The sequence below is a fragment of the Acromyrmex echinatior genome, chromosome 7 (assembly GCF_024713525.1).
Source record: "Acromyrmex echinatior isolate Ae372 chromosome 7, ASM2471352v2, whole genome shotgun sequence".
NCBI classification, from domain to species: Eukaryota; Metazoa; Arthropoda; class Insecta; order Hymenoptera; family Formicidae; genus Acromyrmex; species Acromyrmex echinatior.
Window position 1 is genome coordinate 10,757,055 of NC_141858.1, and position 18,456 is coordinate 10,775,510.

General features: G+C 37.0%; 2 protein-coding genes and 1 long non-coding RNA gene across 11 annotated transcripts in view; 1 reads left to right on the top strand and 2 right to left on the bottom strand.

Moving 5' to 3' along the window:
• LOC105154556 (excitatory amino acid transporter 1) overlaps window positions 1–12,501 on the bottom strand; it is a 27,172-nt gene extending 14,671 nt beyond the window's left edge. Inside the window, exons 1-3 of one of the 8 annotated variants that reach the window (XM_087407846.1) lie at window positions 7,914–8,016; window positions 4,119–4,247; window positions 2,169–3,325 (exon numbers count right to left, since the gene is read on the bottom strand). In XM_087407846.1, the coding sequence (XP_087263972.1) occupies window positions 2,169–2,188 (20 nt within the window). In that variant the 5' untranslated portion in view covers window positions 2,189–3,325; window positions 4,119–4,247; window positions 7,914–8,016. The other 7 variants (XM_087407850.1, XM_011070169.2, XM_087407847.1 and 4 more) reach the window with 7 other exon arrangements.
• Atg10 (Autophagy-related 10) lies at window positions 12,097–18,220 on the bottom strand. Of its 2 annotated transcripts, none has more exons than XM_011070173.2 (5): window positions 18,100–18,220; window positions 15,468–15,586; window positions 14,358–14,598; window positions 13,734–13,899; window positions 12,097–13,623 (listed from the first exon to the last, which is right to left on the bottom strand). In XM_011070173.2, the coding sequence occupies exons 1-5, from the start codon at window positions 18,104–18,106 to the stop codon at window positions 13,533–13,535; spliced, it is 624 nt and encodes a 207-aa protein (XP_011068475.1). In that variant the 5' UTR covers window positions 18,107–18,220; the 3' UTR covers window positions 12,097–13,532. The 2 variants fall into 2 exon arrangements, with proteins under 2 accessions (XP_011068475.1, XP_087264010.1); XM_087407884.1 differs by lacking the exon at window positions 18,100–18,220 and adding an exon at window positions 15,945–16,080.
• On the top strand, window positions 16,420–17,655 carry LOC105154558 (uncharacterized). The gene is made up of 2 exons (XR_847205.2): window positions 16,420–16,773; window positions 17,018–17,655. It is a non-coding gene; the product is annotated as an uncharacterized LOC105154558 (long non-coding RNA).
• Window positions 18,221–18,456: the final 236 nt, after the last annotated feature.

Genomic DNA, 18,456 nt, shown 5'->3' on the forward strand with positions numbered 1-18,456 from the left:
TAACAGAATCTTTTATGGCAAATAAAAATAGTACTATAGATAGTACTATAAATAAAAGTACTATAAATAAAATTTTGCTACGAATTGTAATCGGTGTTGTTTAAAAGAATCGCGAGGCGCGTCCTTTCGAGACAAGAAGCTTACTCGTCAATATACAGTTGAGCACCACCAAAGAAGCTGCATCTCCGCAATTCTCATTACAATTGACCATGATTTCTTACGCGCTATGCGCGCGGTCACATACCATCGTCTTCTCCCTCTGTTCCTTATCACAAAGAATGGGCCTAACAATGATTTAATGAGCAACCGCCGAGCACCCACTGTTGCTATTATGGAATTCTGTGCCAATAAATCTCGCTGCTGCTGAATGCGATATATGACGCGGCGTACAATGGATCAACTGCATATATATATATATATATATATATATATTAGGTTTTACAAGTGATGGGAAGTACTTTCATTAATGTATTTTTTAATGCTCATGTGAAATAAATAACATTCTTTCATTAAAAACGCTACGAATTAATTCCAACACCTAATATATATATATATATATATATATATGTATGTATATATACACACGCAGGATGACTTCCATTCACGAGTATTTATAGAAATGCGACTTGTGATTTTTAATTGCGAATCGCGATAAAGTCATGATTAAATTGACTAAAGTATTACGTCTTAATTTCCTGACTCAGACTTTACATATGCAAATCGAATTGTTGATATATTGTGTCATATCGGGAAAGTCACGGTGTCATAAACGCGTATTATATGCCTCTCTTCCAATTTATTTTCCAGTTTATTTAATCGCTGCGATATTTTTTTGTTATGACAGCTTACAGAAATGTCTCAATCCCGTTTTAATATTTTTTTTTTGAGAGATAGTAATTAATTATTTATTTTAAGTATTAAAACAGTACTTTTGGTTCTCCAAATAAACACATTACTATCTTTCAGTATTAAATTAATTAGATTATTAGATTTCTGTTAAAGTAAATGTCTAAACGATTATTAGAAGTTAAGACATATCGCATATTATGATAAAATATACGATACAACAATTTTAATCGCTTTAATGTTTGATGTTTATCATGTTTTAGCTAAATTATAATTATTATTTAATATATAATTAGTATATCATTAGCCTTTACTATGATTAAATCATAACTTTTCATTATTTAATCACTAAACTGCTAATAAAAAATTATAACCTATCCACGGAAGTAAACGATACATTAATTCATAATTAGCTTAAAGGCGATTGAAATCGTCGTAAGTCACGCATATTTTATCACACGATTATTGCGTGAGCAGAAATATCGCAGAAATTAAAAAATAAAATTAGAGAGAAGAAAAAGAACATGCAATCCACAGTAGTCACGCAAAAAATTGAGATTGTTTCTCCTTTACATTATGTATAATTTATTAACAAAATGGTTTATTTTATTTAAGCTTAAAAAGTGAACATGCAACAAATGTAAATCAATATGAATGATTTTTGTTTTGCCATGTGACAAGTGTATGCAAAACGATAATAATTCTTAGAATAATTCTTAAAAAAACTATAAAGAATATTTAAGAAATCTTGAGAAAAAAAATATTAATCAATGGATTTGCGAAACAATTTGCAAAATTATATTTTAAATATTAAAAATACATTCGAGTTAATAATATGTTTATGTGAAAAAATCTTTTGGAAATTGGATTTTAGAATAGTCGTTATCAAAAATTGTATTGACACTTTTCTTATAAGTCTAGACATTCCAAGAAGAATTGGGTCAGAAGATTCAGAGGGCAAAGTTTATTCGATACATGTGTCGCATATGGTTATCAGCTGATGATGATAGCTCATCATAATAAAATGTAGTTCATTCCAAACAAATGACCAACTAATTGTGTCGGAATAAGTAGGACAAATTTTTGAGAAGGATATTTACCCAGCAAAAAGTTCAAGATCTTTTAGACGTTTTCAAGATGACTTTTTAAAGAATATCTTTAAGATATCTTTAAGATGTCTTATGACTGCACATAGCACACAAATTCAGGTTTAGCCGTTCATTAATCAATCAAATTATATACAAATTATACAAATAATTGTTAAAGTTAAGAATAAATAGAAATCCAGCGATATCTCACGCGATAAGAGAGATCGTACTTACAGTTCGCTTGCCACTTCCATGATGCGCTTCCTGCGTTCTATGTGTTTCAATGAGAACCAATGCTCAGCAATCGTTTACATAGAGCGTTCACTTCCAGTTAGCCGGAAGCGGCGGACTTCCCGATGGGGAAGAGAATCGCCGGAGCTGGATCGTCGAGGGGCACTAAGAGCGAATTTGCCTGTCTCTCTTCTCCCTCTCACGTCGCCGTTTTTTTTTTTCGTGAATAAAATTGCACGTCCAAGTGATGACGCTCGCGGCGCGATTTAAGCCAAGAGGGACGAGACGCGATGGAGAACGAAGATAAAAGAGGTCGAGGACACGCGCGTGGATGACGGGGATGAAGGATTAAATGCTCCAACGTCGATTAGCGCTAATCCCAAGTCTGATCCTTTGACTTCCTCCTTCTCTCTTCCTCCCGCTTAAATGATAAACGGAATTCTCGGTAATTTATATGTTCGCGGATATCAAATTCGTAGAATCGCGGTTCAGGCCGATCAGGAAGCTGATGCACAATGACGTCGACGCAAGAGCGGCTTATCGGCGCGCGCGAACTGGATGGATGCTGGGTATCTCGTTAGCCAGGAGAGGATGTATGCTGATGGGGCTCTCAATCTGTGCCACCTTGGGTGATACGATTAGCTATGGCGATCTCCCCCTACGACGATCTCTTCCTGCCGCTACCGACTAGTCTATCATCGCGATATACTGTCACGAATACGCGCGCGTTGTGTATGGCGACTACGACCCCATCGGAAGCCACTGGCCAGGTCCCTATTGTTTGTCGGCGGTTTGTCCACTCGATTGTGATGATCCACCGGTACCGCACACAGGACGAATTCTTCACTCGTTTAGGTTCGACGTGCCCCTCGCTCTGAAAGCAGGCCTTCCCTCATCCGAGAACGACTTCTCAGTGTTAACTCTCCTTCTGGTCTCTCTCTCTCTCTCTCTCTCTCTCTCTCTCTCTTCCAATGCGAATCTCGCTCTCGTTGTTAACCCTTCGACGACACGAGAATCGTTTTAGCTACTCTGACAAATAACGACAGAGGTAAACTCTCGGAAATGGCGAGAGACTCGGGAATGCAATAACCGCGAGTGCTCTTTGAGATTTGCAGGACGATACCACGTCGATCGATGAGCAAACAATCGCCTGTTGTTATCTGTAACAGAACATTTATGATGTATTGTAATAATATAAAGCGCCGAATGTTCTCTCTAAAACTTTTGAAGTGAATCTCATTCTGGAGAGTAAAGCCTTACTTTTAGGGTGGTATTCATAGTTCGTTCTTACTTTAAGAAATGTCTTAAGTAATGTCTTAGAGACAAGATGCTAATACAGCCCTTTGACTGGCTTATGACATCTTAAGACTGTACTTAAAACTCAAATATAAGAATCGATGATGAACACCGGTCTTCTTTGGCTCAATTCTCACTCTTTAAAGTGAGATTCCATTTCAAAGAATTTAGACAGTATATGTTAAACACGTATTTTTACATCAATTTGTGCAGATGACTTTAATATGCACCAATGCACACTGAGTACGTCCAATCGAATTCGCAATGAGATTCCACCCCAAAGAATTTAGAGAGTTGATATCCTTAAAGCTCTTTAAAACTCGCACTATAGAACTCTGCTTATCGACGTTTTTTTAGTATTTATTTTTAACACCACCGAGTATGGATGATCACCTTGTGATCAGAAGCACGATATTAATGAGCACGATATTAATCGCCGGTCGTATTTTTACGTAACGCGCATTGAAGAACGAGTGCTTTTTGCGAACGTAAACAAATCCGTTTGAATACATAATCTGATCTCATCAATGTTTACTTTTTTTAGTGTACGCGCTCAGTGAACAGATGTCGATCATTAAGCTGTAACATTTGTCATCAGATTTCACGTCTCTTTTTTTTTCTTTCCAATTTCCAATCATATTTGTATCCTAATATTACTTTGAAAGGAACCTCTCCTTCTTCTCGCATCCTCTCTCTCCCTCTCCTCTTTTCTCCCTCTCTCTTTGAGCGAGTCGATCGATGAATTCTAGTCAACTCAACTGATGCAACACGTGCGCGGCGTGTAATCTGTTACATAACACGTTACATTTATCGTAAAAAGATAAACAGCTGTTAATATAAGACAAAGTGAAGTAAATTAATTGTAACAAAATTTACATCAATTTTATTGTGATTTAAATGAACGTTTGTTAATAATTGTATTGTATATCGCTTCTGACTTTCAGTAGCCCTCTTTTCTGTTTATTGTTTTAAGTTTGAGAGATCCTTATTCTTTTAACTGCATTCATTTACATATCTCTCCCTCCTCTCTCCCTCTCTCTCAGTATTTTCTCAGGAAAACACTTCGGAATTTTGCGAATACTCTTACTTATACGTTTATATATATATATATATATATATATATATATATATATATATACATTTTTTTGTTTCTTTATATTATATTTCATTCTTCTTGATTATCTAAATTTTAAATTGAAATATGTAAAATATCAGCTCCAGATTACTAAGCAAAAATTAGTAGTTAAAAAAGTCAAAAAACATGAGCAACGTTTAATAGATCTTTAAAAATAAACTAGTTTATTACAACATACATTAAGAATTAAATTAGTTTTATATATATATATACATTAATCGGAAACGTTTCGACTGTACTAAATCTTCTTCAGTCCACATACAAAAAAAATTGGAAAGAAAAATACAATATATTAAAAACATGAAGTTATATCATAATATATTTAACATTACAAATAAAATTGAAAAATCTTTAACATCATTTTATTGTCAAGTGAGTTTAAGTTAAGAGAAAAAGTTAAATTTTAAATATTTACTGTCAAATATTTACAGTTAATGTCTTTATGTCTTTATATCTATATATCTTTATATCTATATATCGTTTTGTGTGTTTGAAAGAATATTGTCTTAGGATATTTTTTTAAAATAAAAATATACGCTTCTCTCTCTCTCTCTCTCTGTATTGAATTGTTAGTAATATTATACACTAAAAAAAATCTTGGAAAAATATATTAAATTTTAATAAATATTTATTTGAATAGCCAATTAAAAACATTTACTTACAGTAATTAAATATTTTCTCAATAAAAAAGTTAGAAATAAATTAAATTAATAGTTCTTAAATAAAATAAATATTTTTATATTTAATAAATATTTAGTTGATATTATTTAATATATAATTTATTAAAATTTAATAAAACTTTTTTTCACTGTAGCACAATTTCATAATAATTACAATTAATCGGCAGTTGTTTAGAACGTGATATTTATGGCGATAGATTGTAAAACGCCCAACACTCCAGGCATGATGTAATTTATTCGTGATCATTGTTATTGAGCAAGTTTGCGTATCGCATGCATCCGATTTGATTAGCATCGGCGGCGTAGAAACGGAAGGGGCTTGGGACACGACGATTGCAAGGCGCGTTGAGTGGTTAATTATGGTACATAGAAAAGATCGATTCATGAATTAATCGCATGGAATAGCTCCGTTTGATGCCTCGAAAATCAACGTTTTGTTTATTCGGCCTGTTTTACAATAAGGTCGCAAATCAAGCTTAGAAACCCTATAAAGCAGAATCTACAATGAGATTTTAAGGTTTATTTTTAAAAACTTGAGCTTTCTAAGCTCTAAGCCGTAAGAAATTGATCATAGTCGAAATGTGATAGGCTTTCTACAATAAGCCATTATCTAAGCTTTAAGTCTTAAAAGCCATAAGAAATTGATGAATCAAATATGAGAAGAATAATCGACTATAATTGGCCAATTTATTACGGTTTAAGATTTAAATTTTACGCCTTAAAATCTCACTGTAGATGCCGCTTAACAGAATCTATCTCCAAGATAACGAATTTTTGATTGATCCATCGATTTTGGCAACTTCAGTAAGTGAATTAGAATGAGATAGAATATATAAATAGAGACAGTATATTTCTTTTCTCACTCTTGTTTTGATAAAATTATTCGTGGCCAGACTCTGTTATAAAATCTTTACGTAAGTCATAAAAAATTAACGAATCATAGTCAATTACTTTTCTCATATTCGATTATGATTAGCTAATATTTCTTACGTCTTACGACGCTAATAGAGAGTTTCTGTAATAACGTGAATCCAGATACGGTAAACGTTATCCTTTTCTTAAATAATTGTTAAGAAGAAGATAATCTTACCTTAGCGTTCACCGTATTTGGATAAACGATATTGCAAAAATTCCCTATTGTAGAAAGTCATTACCGTTTTGACGCGGCGTGCAATCAAGCGCGGGATGAACGGAAGGGCCTAAGTGTCCCTTATGGTGCCCTCGTTCCAAAAAGCTTTTCGATTTTGCCGCCTCGTTGTCAATTAATTCCGATGACCTTCAGATCCCATAATCGTTTGCACGAGCATTCGTTAATGGAGGTACCGAACTGTACATAACGTTCGCACGACCTTCGTAAACCTTTTGTCATTTATATTTTCCCTCGGAAAAAAGATGAATGCATAAAAAAGAACTTTGAATTGTGTAAAAAAGTGCAGGTAAAAAATTAAATTGAAACAAGCGAGATACTACCAGCGATATCTTCATACAAGATATACATATATCTATGTAGAGAAGAATTTTAATGAGACGCTGTTGCGCTGAACTGTATTGCTTCTTGAATGATAAACGACTCTTCAATTTTCTGCAAAAACACTTGTATGTAACTAAGCTCGAAGTAAATTAAGGCCGCTCGGATGATAATTTGATTTAACGCGACATATGGGATTTTTTCGCGAATCGATACGAGCTCGCATACGAGAGAGTATTTGAGAGGCACGAGAGTAATCAAGACAATACATGCACCATCATCGCGTTCATCGTTTTGCAGTAAACATGTCTCACGTAATTTTAAAGAGATACAACTTCTTAGTCTTTTCTCTCATTTTCATTCTTGGAAATCAGTCTCTGATTTAATCTGTAATAAAATATAAATACAACGGCTTTCATATACACTAGTGCATTAGTGCGTCCAATCGAATTCGCTGTTAGCGACACAGACATCACTCTATCATTGAATGAGTAAGAGGCTGCGCGCAATGAAGGAAATATGAGGAACAGGAATAAGTATTAAGACTTCAATCTATCAGAAACTGATTATTCCGGAATAAATGGTTTTTGATAAATTGAAACATCTTAATATTTATTCCTAATATTTTCTCCATTGTGCCCGGGATTAACAAGGATCTAATAAAGACAGAATGACATTCGTGTCTACCAAATGGAAAGGGCACCATTTAATTTACCTGACGTCGACGTTGTGTATCGCGGACCGAACGCGTTTCTAAAAGTGCGTTCCGTTTCACGCATGATGCGCGTGATGTATCATTTACCCCATAAGATCTGTTTTTCATGGCCGAATTGGCGTACAGTTTCGAAATTTAAATATAGAAAATAAATTTATATTGGCGAAAAGCCAGAAAGAGAGTTCTAGCGCGAAAATAAAAAAAAAATCGATTTGTCGCTCACCGAATATTAAAGAAGGCTAAAATAACGCACCATGCATCTCATCCGTGAAAACGGAATCGTGTCGAACGGCGTCGCAAAACGTTCGCGCACGGTTGAGAAAATGAGAAGACCAACACCAAGCAACAACGATAATATGCGCGCAACTGGTCGCCCTGCGTTGCGTGGACGAGCGAATGAACGACATGCGGACGGACGGACGGACATGCGTGCGTGCGTATACATAATACGTACATCGGTGTCGCGATCGGTCGCGCTCCTGGATAACGAGGATCTCGTTTCTGCGCGCGGCGCGGCGACGATCGCGAGACTGTGGCGGCGCAGCGTAAAGTTGCTTCTTTATAGCGCGGTGTGGCGGACTAGGAGATCCGCGTGCGCGTGTGTGCGACGTTCGTACCACGCGTTCGAAAAGCGCGCGAGAGAAGGATGGTGTTGGCGCGGGACGGGAAAGAATCGCAGACGAGGAAGAAGGAACAAGAGAGAGAAAGAGAGACGGAAAGAGATAGACGGACATAAATCGACGTGACGGGATGAAGCAAAAAATCATGCCGAGCATACACGCGCGTGCGTGCGTGCGTGCGTGCGTGTGTGTGTGTGTGCGCAAATATCCTCAATAAGGAGAGAGACCGTCCGGAGGTCGCGCCTTTCTCTTTCGGCGATTTTTGGGGGAGGGATATTGTTTATCGCTCACCCTCGCCTCATTCTCGTCACCGGTGTCATCCGGTAAAAACCGGCGGGAAGCGGGCGAAACTCCCGCGAAAAGGGAGTGAATGACTTTCGCAACACGGTCGAACACAAACGGTCCTCGGATGACGGTACGTACCGCCTGGTGGGAGCAGTTTTCCTCAACGAGGGGCGGTGAGGGGGTGGGAGGGAGGGAATTATCCCGCGCTCGCGCTCTACCCTCCTCCACCACCTCGCGACTTGGCGGCGGTCGCCATGGCGAATTCATTGTCACCCTGGATTCTATCTGGGTGCCTCTATTTCCGTCTGACGTCCAACGAATCGGATGTCAGGAGGCACTGCCCACGCGGCGTGTTGATAGGATCGATAAAACGTCTCCTCCTGAATTTCGGATTACCTGGCTCTCGCGTATCTCGAACTGTACATCGAGTTTGAATCTCGCTCACGTGCGACAGGTAAAAAGAAATCCGCGCGACGTCGTCTATCAACGATAAGGCACGCTCGCAACGAGAGACGTGTACTTAAGTTGCGTTTCTTTCTGGCTCGCCTCTGAAAAGCCGGGCGTCATCGCCGAATGAAACTCGATGCTCGCAGCATCCCGCGTTTTGGCGCGCGATCGAAGAGGAACGCCCACCCCTCTCTCATTGAATGAACCCTTCCTCTCCCTTTTTTATCGATTTTCAGGACACGACGTCGCGCGCGCGATGGAGGGAAAGAAAAAGAGGGAAAGAGACGGAGAAATTTTCTCTCTTTTTTTTTTTCGCTTCCACTTTATGAGAGACGCTATGCAGAAACCCGTTTCGCCTTTGCGGTATTTGACGATATCGCACGTACATCTGTAGGACGAAGAGAATTGCCATATCCGGCAGCGGGTCTATCTGGCTACGTGATGCCACGGTGCGACGCAATGTGACGCGACGCTACACTCCTGTTGCACGACTTGCACGTGAGGCACAGCCGTGAGCCGCGTAATCGCGAACCGCTACCGATAGTACGAGGGTAATTCAAGCTTGAGCCCGCGCGAGTTCGAAAAGCGCGGGTGACGGGGAAACGAGCTTCTCTCTCTCCTCGACTCGACGTGTCTTCGTAGGTGGAGCCAGCGACAGCTTTCTTGCCTCGATGGATCACACTCGCTCCGCTGTTTGCTATATTTGCTATATTTGTATCTTGATGCGATAAGAGAGAGAGAAAGAGAGAGAGAGAGAGAGAGAGAGAGAGAGAGAGAAATATTATAGATATCGTTATATTTACTAGGTGCTTTAGAATTTCTCTTAAACATTAAAAATAATACATGATTTAAAAAAATAATGAAAATATAAAGAATATTAAGAAACACATTCAAAAAAGTGATAAAGAATTAACAGAAAGCAATAAAAATAAGAAAAACAAATAATAGAAAAAGATAGTAAAATATTTAAATCATAATAGAATAGAAAATATAATAGAAAAAATATATTATATAAAAAATAATATAACATAAATTAATTAGAATTTATAATTGAGAAATACAAACTATATTAAGAAAGATCGAGAGGGAGAGAGGCTGAGAGAGAGAGAGAGAGAGAGAGAGAGAGAGAGAGACTAATTTGTATGCGTAATTCATGAATTTTATGATATAGGGAAAAAAAACGATTTTGTTGTAGCATCTAAAATTTAGCTAAATCTGAAAGTAATTTTATTAGGCCTTAAAAATAATTACGTTGGAATGTCAAGCAAGATGAATAAACTTTTTAATATTCTAGTAACAGTAGCAATCAGTTTGAGCATTCTACATAATTATTTTAATGATCCAAAAAAAATTATTTTTTCAAATCTGTATCTAACTAAATTTTTTTATATTTCAGCAAAACCGTCCTTTCCTTGTAGCTGAAATAGACGGCTTTGATGATATTGAATAATAACGATAACGATAACGTAAACAAATATTTTTAAAACTTCTCTAAAAGTCATTTAAAATACAGCAAAGATTTATCAAAGATGATAAGAAGAAAATATCAAAAAAATATGCATGATCTTAAAAAGACTTTATCTTGTGCATTGACGACTCGAATATCGAATATGATATTAGACTTCAAAAGATAAAATTAATAAATATTCATTTCGCAATAAATATCATCGCGCTGCATTATCGAGAGAGAGAATTGGAAATTTCATAATGTAAACAATTTCTCATTATTACTCAATAATCTGTATTTTGTCGATTTGCATAGGAATAATTGATCTTCATATTGCTTGTTAATTTCAAAAAAGTAATTTTATGCAAATGAAAAGATGCACGAAAAGATTCCTGAATATATTAGTATATATTTAAAAAATATATCTATTTATTATATTTATATAGAAATTATTATACAAACATTAGTATAAACTAGCATAACGAATTGTTAATTATCTACATATTTAACATTAATATTACATTTTTAAATAATTTATTGCAACATAATAATTTTTCACGATAAAGTAAAGTCGGTTTGATAAATATCAATTCATTATTTAAAAAAGTCATATATAAATATAAATAAATAATATTCAATAAATGGTATTTAATAACTGCACGAAGACGAGATGACTGTTCTTTTTAACGGGAGTAATCTGATCTTTCAGTTCATGATAACGGAAATATCTAGTCGACATTAACAAGCATCATTTAAGTCTGACAAATGGGAAGTTGGTGCGTTCCCCGCGATTCGCGACCACGTTACATACAAAGGCTACTTCGATTATTCTCCCGACGAGTATCGAACAGATCGAGTTGCCCCATTCAGTCGAAACACACTTTCAGCCCTCCCATTCCCTTCTTTCCGCTGCTGAGAATAAAGAGGAACCTCGACATTTTGTTTTTGCGAGAGCTAGCCGAATGGAGGTCGCACATGAATAACATCGTACATTTGCTAGCGTAATTTAAAGCGGCACGTGTATCATGAGGCGGACACTCGTCACACGCACGGGTCGAACCCGGAGGACGGGGCTAACGGGATTATTAAGTGTCCATCGAGCGGCGGCTCAGCGGGGTTGAGAACCGCTGGCGCGCGTGCGACGACGCGAAATACGCGCATATACGAGCGCGAGTTCGTGAGGATGGGTGCGTTGCCTTACAATCAACTGTGTCACCAATATTAGAAGCACTCAAGGAACATTGCAAGAAAATGACTTTATTTTTACGTCATGAAAGTCAAACTGATGATTTGATGATTTTTGGTTATAAAATTTCAAAGGAGTCACCACTAGCTGAAATATTATCCCACAGATTACATGATTTCATTTAATGACAAATAATTTTCTTCACTATGCATAAAGTCATATTTAGTATAATAATTAATTTTTATCTAATATCATACAATTATTTTTCATAATTGCATATGTAATTATATATCGGGATTTCATTACAAATTTTATAAGGATTTCGGAAATTCTGTCCCACAATTACATTAAGTGATTACTTTCTGATAAAATTTTTTTCTGACTTATAAGAATCTTATAAGAATCAAAATTAAGTCATTTTCATTTTTTGTTGACTTTTTCTTTGGCCACTAACACTTCTTAAGGCACCTCCAGACGTATATGCCAATATTAACAAATATTATACACATAAATGACATATATAATTATTCATATCGAATGTAATCAATATTTAGCGACGTGTACAAAGTTGATCTATACATTGGACATATCGTCTGGAGGCGCCTTTAGTAAAATACTATAAAAATAAAGAAAGTGATGAAAAACCAAACAGTTTGTTATAAAAAGCATAATTATTATTAAAAAATTAACAAATTTTAGAATCCTATTTTTTTATACGGAAATATAATCTAAAAAATAGGAACGGTCAATAATGTGACCGCTCGATACCCAGCAGAACAAGTCATTATAATATCAAAATGATGTCAAAATGATTCCAGAATAATTATTAAATATCATTTTTCAATCATTGTAACGTCATTTTAACATCAGTTTGAAATTATCGTGACTTAATTATTATTCTGCTTGGGATACCTACTTCTTTAGTATTAACAGTGTTAATGATGGTGTCATCAGTAACATCTTCAGTCTCTTATTCTTTTACATTTGGACAAACTTTTCCTCAGATTTACATTTCGTTTATTATACAGTTAATTGTACGGTTCGATGATCATTGCCCGCGTTCGCGAACAGCATAAATAAAATTGGCGAGAAGTGGCGTTAACCGCCCTGTACCGGATATCGTTAACGCAGCCGACTGTACGTACTTGCGCGCATACGAAAACTGCGCATTCGTCGTGAACGAATATTCCCGGGGCCGCACGCAAATACGTCCTTGTGCGGACTAATTGCCGCGCGCGCGCGGTCGCATTAATTGCGTGCTCTCTTTTCCACGCTCCAACCTTTTTTGCCCTCCGCTTCCCCTCTCGCGCGCGCACTCGAAATGCCGCCCAATTGCGAGCAATTTGCTCGGCCCACCATGGGTCAACGCTAAATCCGCCATGCCGTTGTCGACCGCGAACGAATTCCACTCGAATCGTCGTCACCATCGAATATTCGTGACTAGAATTATTCGCGGATCAATCGAACGGAGACGCTCCCGCACGCAGGGCGATCTCTTGAAACATGCTTATTACTTACAGGAAAGTCTCTTTGACGTATGAGTCATCGGTTAAACGACGGGCTTACAAAAATAAAATATAGGTCTGTTTTATATAGAGAGTACTAGAACTTTCTTTCTCGCTTTCGTCAAATAAACATATATATCTATTTTACTTTAAGTTCCAAAAGTGTAGTACTAGTTTAGAAAACAGACTAGTATTTTTCTCCTTTCAGTAAAGTTGGAATACAAAAAACAATGCTCGCAGAAATGGTTATACAGCAGTGATGCGCAACTTTTGTGGCCTGCATGTGGCCCGTCTGTTAATTTTTTGCGACACGATGATATAGCACAGACCTCCAAGATATGTCTTAATGACGTCCAGAGAACATCTCTCTGAATATCTCAAGATGTCTCTTGGATAAAATGTGTTGTATGGAAATCAAAAATATAAAATCATTTTCTCCATTTTATGTAAATAAAATAAATCAGATTTTTTTCTGATTTTATTTTTTTGGAAAATTAAGAATACTGGTTGCACATTACTGGTTTACAAAATCTAAACTATTATGTTTCCATTGAATTGTTCCTTCGAATATTCGTTCTGAGCTTCAGTGAGTCAATTTGAAATACTCCGGATGTATTTTGAGATTTAGGGCCGTGGATGCCACGCAGCTCAGCCAGCTGACGAGTTTATTCTTGCTGCAATTATAAAATTATGTCACGATGAATAATGAGAATTATTCAAAAGGGTGTAAAGTTCCTTTGACGCAGCTCTCATTTCTTCCCTTAATTTTCCTGCTGTTCCTCACCTCTTTGACATGGTCCGCAACAACCCTTGGGATAGACACGGATGTAATTGCAGGAATGGCGTGCCGACGATAGGGTGAATCGCTTGCGATAATTCCGTGTAATTTAATTTGTAACCATGGACCGTTTGAGCCTCATTTACGCTCACTGGGTTAATCCCGGGGAAATCTAAAAAATAAAGAGGAACAAAATGTTGTAAAAAAAGAATGCGCGTGTCTCACGACAATTGTCTCTCCCCGCAATAATGAATACGCAAAAGGTGATCAGTGTTAATTAATCTAAACGACATGACGCATTTCCGCTCCACCGAAACGCGTTACCGGGATTAATTAATACCGTCGACATATCTGCGCGAATATTGAAATAGTCGGACACGTTTGCGTTTATAATCAATAAAACGATGCATGCGAGGCAGGGTAGCACCAATGTACAGTAGCCGACAACCGCAATTTCAAGCTGTGCACATTCCCATAAACAAAATTTCAAGAAGGTGCCCCTTGCCGTGTCCTTTCAGAAAACTCTTAACTTAATTTTTGTGGTATAAACTTTCTTTTCTACGAATCCTTTTCTACGAAGAAGCAGATAATGGATTTTTGTCAAATATTTTATAAGTTGTTTGGGATTACCTGATTTCCAACCATTGAAGAAGAGAACTGGGACGCTATAGCTGATAGACCACAAAATGTGATGCTCGATAATAAAAGGCATTTCGCTTGTGGAAACAGCCTCATGCGGATCTAGCCGAAATCTCACTTGCAACTCCTGGGTATCGTTATCGTCGTCGGTCGAGCAGTCCTTTCTTGCGGTTGTGTCGCTTGGAACGAAGCACTTGGCTCTTCTAACTAGATAAGCTTGTCCAGGAATATCCTATACATAAATATACATATCATGGATAAAAACATGAAAATTATAATGTCAAATGTCGTTCAGTACTCAATCCAAGGAACACACAAAAGTTAACTCAAAAAATCAAAATGAACTTATTTTGATTATTAATATTAATAAACAGTCAAACTTTGATATCATTATATTTTAACTTTTGGCAAAATAAAGTTATTCTTGATATGTTCTTTGAGAAGTAGAACAAAAAGTCATGATAATATCAAAATGGCTCTAAATGGCATCTAAATGGCTCCGAAATAATTATTAAAAATTGCTTTTTTAAAAATAAAAAATGTTGTTTTGATGTTATCATAACATGTATGTATATTATCATAACCTGTTGTTTTGCTTACATAGAAAAAAACGATTTTACTAAAGCATCTAAAAATTTAGATCTAAAAATAATTTTGTTGAAAATGTCAAAATTTTTTGCAGAATCGCTTATTATACGTTTATGCATTTTGTATGATTATTTTAATAGTCCAACAAAATTATTTTCAGATCTACATATTTTTTTGTCTTAAATATAATAAGCGATGATGCTGTGGGTATGCAATAGATATTTTTAAGTAATCATTAATAACTTCTCCTAAAAGAGTTCGCAAACGATATCACATTTTAAGCATTTAGATCTTACAAAATTGTACTTAAAAATTGCAAAATTTTAAAATACTAATTTGTAAAATTTTTACAAAGTTTTCGCATGTTTATACAATAAACAGCGGTTGAATAGACTGCATAATTGTGAAATCCATTAATAATGTTAATCGAATGATTCAATTTGCATACTTTATGCGTCCGTTCGATCTGCACGTAATTCGCGCGAATAAGTGACTCGATGGTACACGATGTACCTTGTTCCCGTAGAGCTTCCATCCGTCCGATATCTTGTCTGAAACAACAAGAAACCTTTCTGCATTCTCGAGAAATTCCTCCCATGTAACCGTGCCTGGGCCATCCATTGGTACGAGATCTAAACATCGAGAAATTTATTCTGATAAATGCACTTAGAAAGATATATAAATGCTCGACAGCAACAAAGAATCGCGAGTATTGCATTAAACATTTTCGCACGTTTTGTTCGCGAATTCCGAGACAAGTGCCTCATGATTAATGTTCTACAGTTCTCATCGGTTAACGTTGCCTCGCGCAATTTATCTCGAATTCCGAGCAACGAAAGAAAGAGAGAGAGAGAGAGAGAGAGAGAGAGAGAGAGAGAGAGAGAGAAAGCTATGACAAAATTATAGAAGATTTCGTCTAATTTTGCATAGCAACGTATGAGTCGCAACGTCGATCGTATGATAAAATTGAAAAAGGGGGAAGCGGTTCACCCGAGAGAACAGCGTGTCTCCTCTCGTTCCCCTCCCCTGCCCGATATGCCGCTACCTTCTCGCCAAACTCTCTATCGCGTCAATTGTCGACTATTCCGCGTCGGACACGTCCGCCGACGTTCGGGCATAATCGGATCCTTGCATCGCGCTTCTCTTCCCCGCGTCCTCCTACCCCGCTCCAGGGATTGTCGATGTACGCACGCCGATAGTACTTGCTGGTGTGTGCACGCCAGTGCACACCGGCGTATTACGACTCTATGTGTATGTGTGTGTTCGTGCATTGGCCGGCGACCAATCGGACGCAGAGTTGCAGCCAGTGGCGTACCACGAGCGGGCGCGAGAGCGAGAGTTGTGCGCCCTTTTTCCACCCCTCCGCCTACCATCCTGCCGCGCGAGTCCTTTTTAGGACAGCTTCGTCCTTTATTCGACAACGTGTTGTCGGCGTGTCATCGCGCGGGATAGAATTTCTCGCTTGTTTTACGCCTGCGCCTTTTATCACAAATTCGAAGTATCGACCTATCCCAATATCGCGCATAGCGCATTTTTTTAACAACAACGATATTCCATACGACAAGTTGCGACAAAGCGGCGATATGTCGCTCGTTGGCGCTTCATTGACGACGACGACGATGATTCGCAAAGAATCCGCTTACACGGGAAGAAGTATCCCGGCGCGCGGAAAACGCGCGCTCCGCCAATCCGCTCGGCGGCTCTCCAGTCTCCACTCGACGAGATAGTACGCTTTATTTACCTCGCACGCCGATATGTATTACCGTTGTCAATAACATGGCCGAGACTACAACGCAAGGTCGGCAGGAGCTAAAATATTGTAATTTACTAATTTGTTAAAATATTATATATCATTGTAAAAATATTGTAATTACATTCCTTCGCGCAAAAAATAAAATGATAAACTGTCACATAGGCTAACAATGCATGTATATATCATAAGCGAAGAAATTTATCTAATGTCAGAAAGAGCGATTAATTTTTACAAGTTTAACAAGTTGCTGATATTTCATATATTAATGTATTTGTAATTCGATTTTAAGCGAATTTATAATTTTTTGCAGCGTAATATTTTCAAATCCAATACAAGCTCGACTGGACCGTTTAGTTCAGGTATCAGGATTCTTAATTCTTCCTGTGTCGACTTTCATAGAAATGAATACTACTTGTTAGAAAACTTGCTCTGCAGGACAATGTACGAAAAATAGGTAGCGTCAGAATATCTTCAGACAAAAGGTAGGCTCTTGAAGATAAAATAAAGTCTTGTCAATTGAATTTTTCAACGTAGCAAAAAGTAATGGTTCGTCTTTCCGATTTAAAATCTAACACAAATCTAAATGGAAGTTAATTAATATAAACTCAAAATGGAATCAATTGTATTCTCTACGTATATGACATATTTTCGATGAATATTTTCGCGAAAATGCGGTAGCAACAAGCATGATTACATCGAGAAGATTATACATAAAGGAAAGAAACGGTTATTAAAGCAATCTTGAATAAACAATTTTTTCAAATTACGATCCATATGTGGAACATTTTTCTGCTGCGTTCAGCAGAAAAAAGCAGTTTTGCAAGATAGTATCACATATATATTAGGTGTTGGAATTAATTCGTAGCGTTTTACAAGTGATGGGAAATACTTTCATTAATGTATTTTTTTAATGCTCATGTGAAATAAATAACATTCTTTCATTAAAAACGCTACGAATTAATTCCAACACCTAATATCTAGAAAATGTAAGATTTTATTGCATTTAAATATTCATTTAAAATTAAAATGAAAGTACCGCCGTTGATTTCCTTTTAGACTAGAAAAATATAATTAAAAAGAATGATTATATTATGCAAAAGTTATGCTTTGCAGCTATGATAAAATTCTTTAATATTTAATCTTTAAATTCTTTGGAGTAGAATTTCACTCTAAAGAATGAAAATTGAGTTTTGAAAAAAAGTGAGATTCACTTCAAAATTTTTAGAGGATATAAATACATTTAATCTCTCTCCAATGAGGAACTACAGACAGGAGTCAGTCATAAAGAATCTTACGACAGTTATAAAACTGCTTTTTCTGCTAAACGCAGCCACTTGTTCGTATCGATGATACATGTTCAATGCAGTTTAATTTTAATCCGGTTCTACTAACTTTTCATCTTTCTCCAGTTCTTCGAATTAAAAAAAGATAAAGAGTAAATTAAACTGAGATTAAAGTTAATCTACATTGGACAACAGAGAAAATCATCACGCAACTACGGGGACGTAGAGGGTTTCACTCGCCCCTTCGTTTTTCGAGCCACTCGTAACGGCACTGGCATAACAAGCGGCGATGCGCGCGCACTGTTCCCGGCCGGTGCGAGGGACGAGGATGGCGCATCGATACTGCGAGAGATCGAGCGATAGGGAGGAACGGTGTGAAGGGAGCGGCGAGCGGCGAGCGAGCGAGACAGAGCGTAACGAAGATAGGCACGGAGTGAGGGAGAGAGGTGAGGGACGACGAGTATAC

Bases quoted from the DNA above. Each gene is read 5' to 3' on its own strand.
- Atg10 (XM_011070173.2), bottom strand. The intron at 13,900-14,357 runs GTAATCCCAAAC...TTTATTTTTTAG, and splicing joins CTTCAATGGTTGGAAATCAG to ATTTCCCCGGGATTAACCCA. The intron at 13,624-13,733 runs GTGAGGAACAGC...TTATAATTGCAG, and splicing joins TTGCGGACCATGTCAAAGAG to CAAGAATAAACTCGTCAGCT.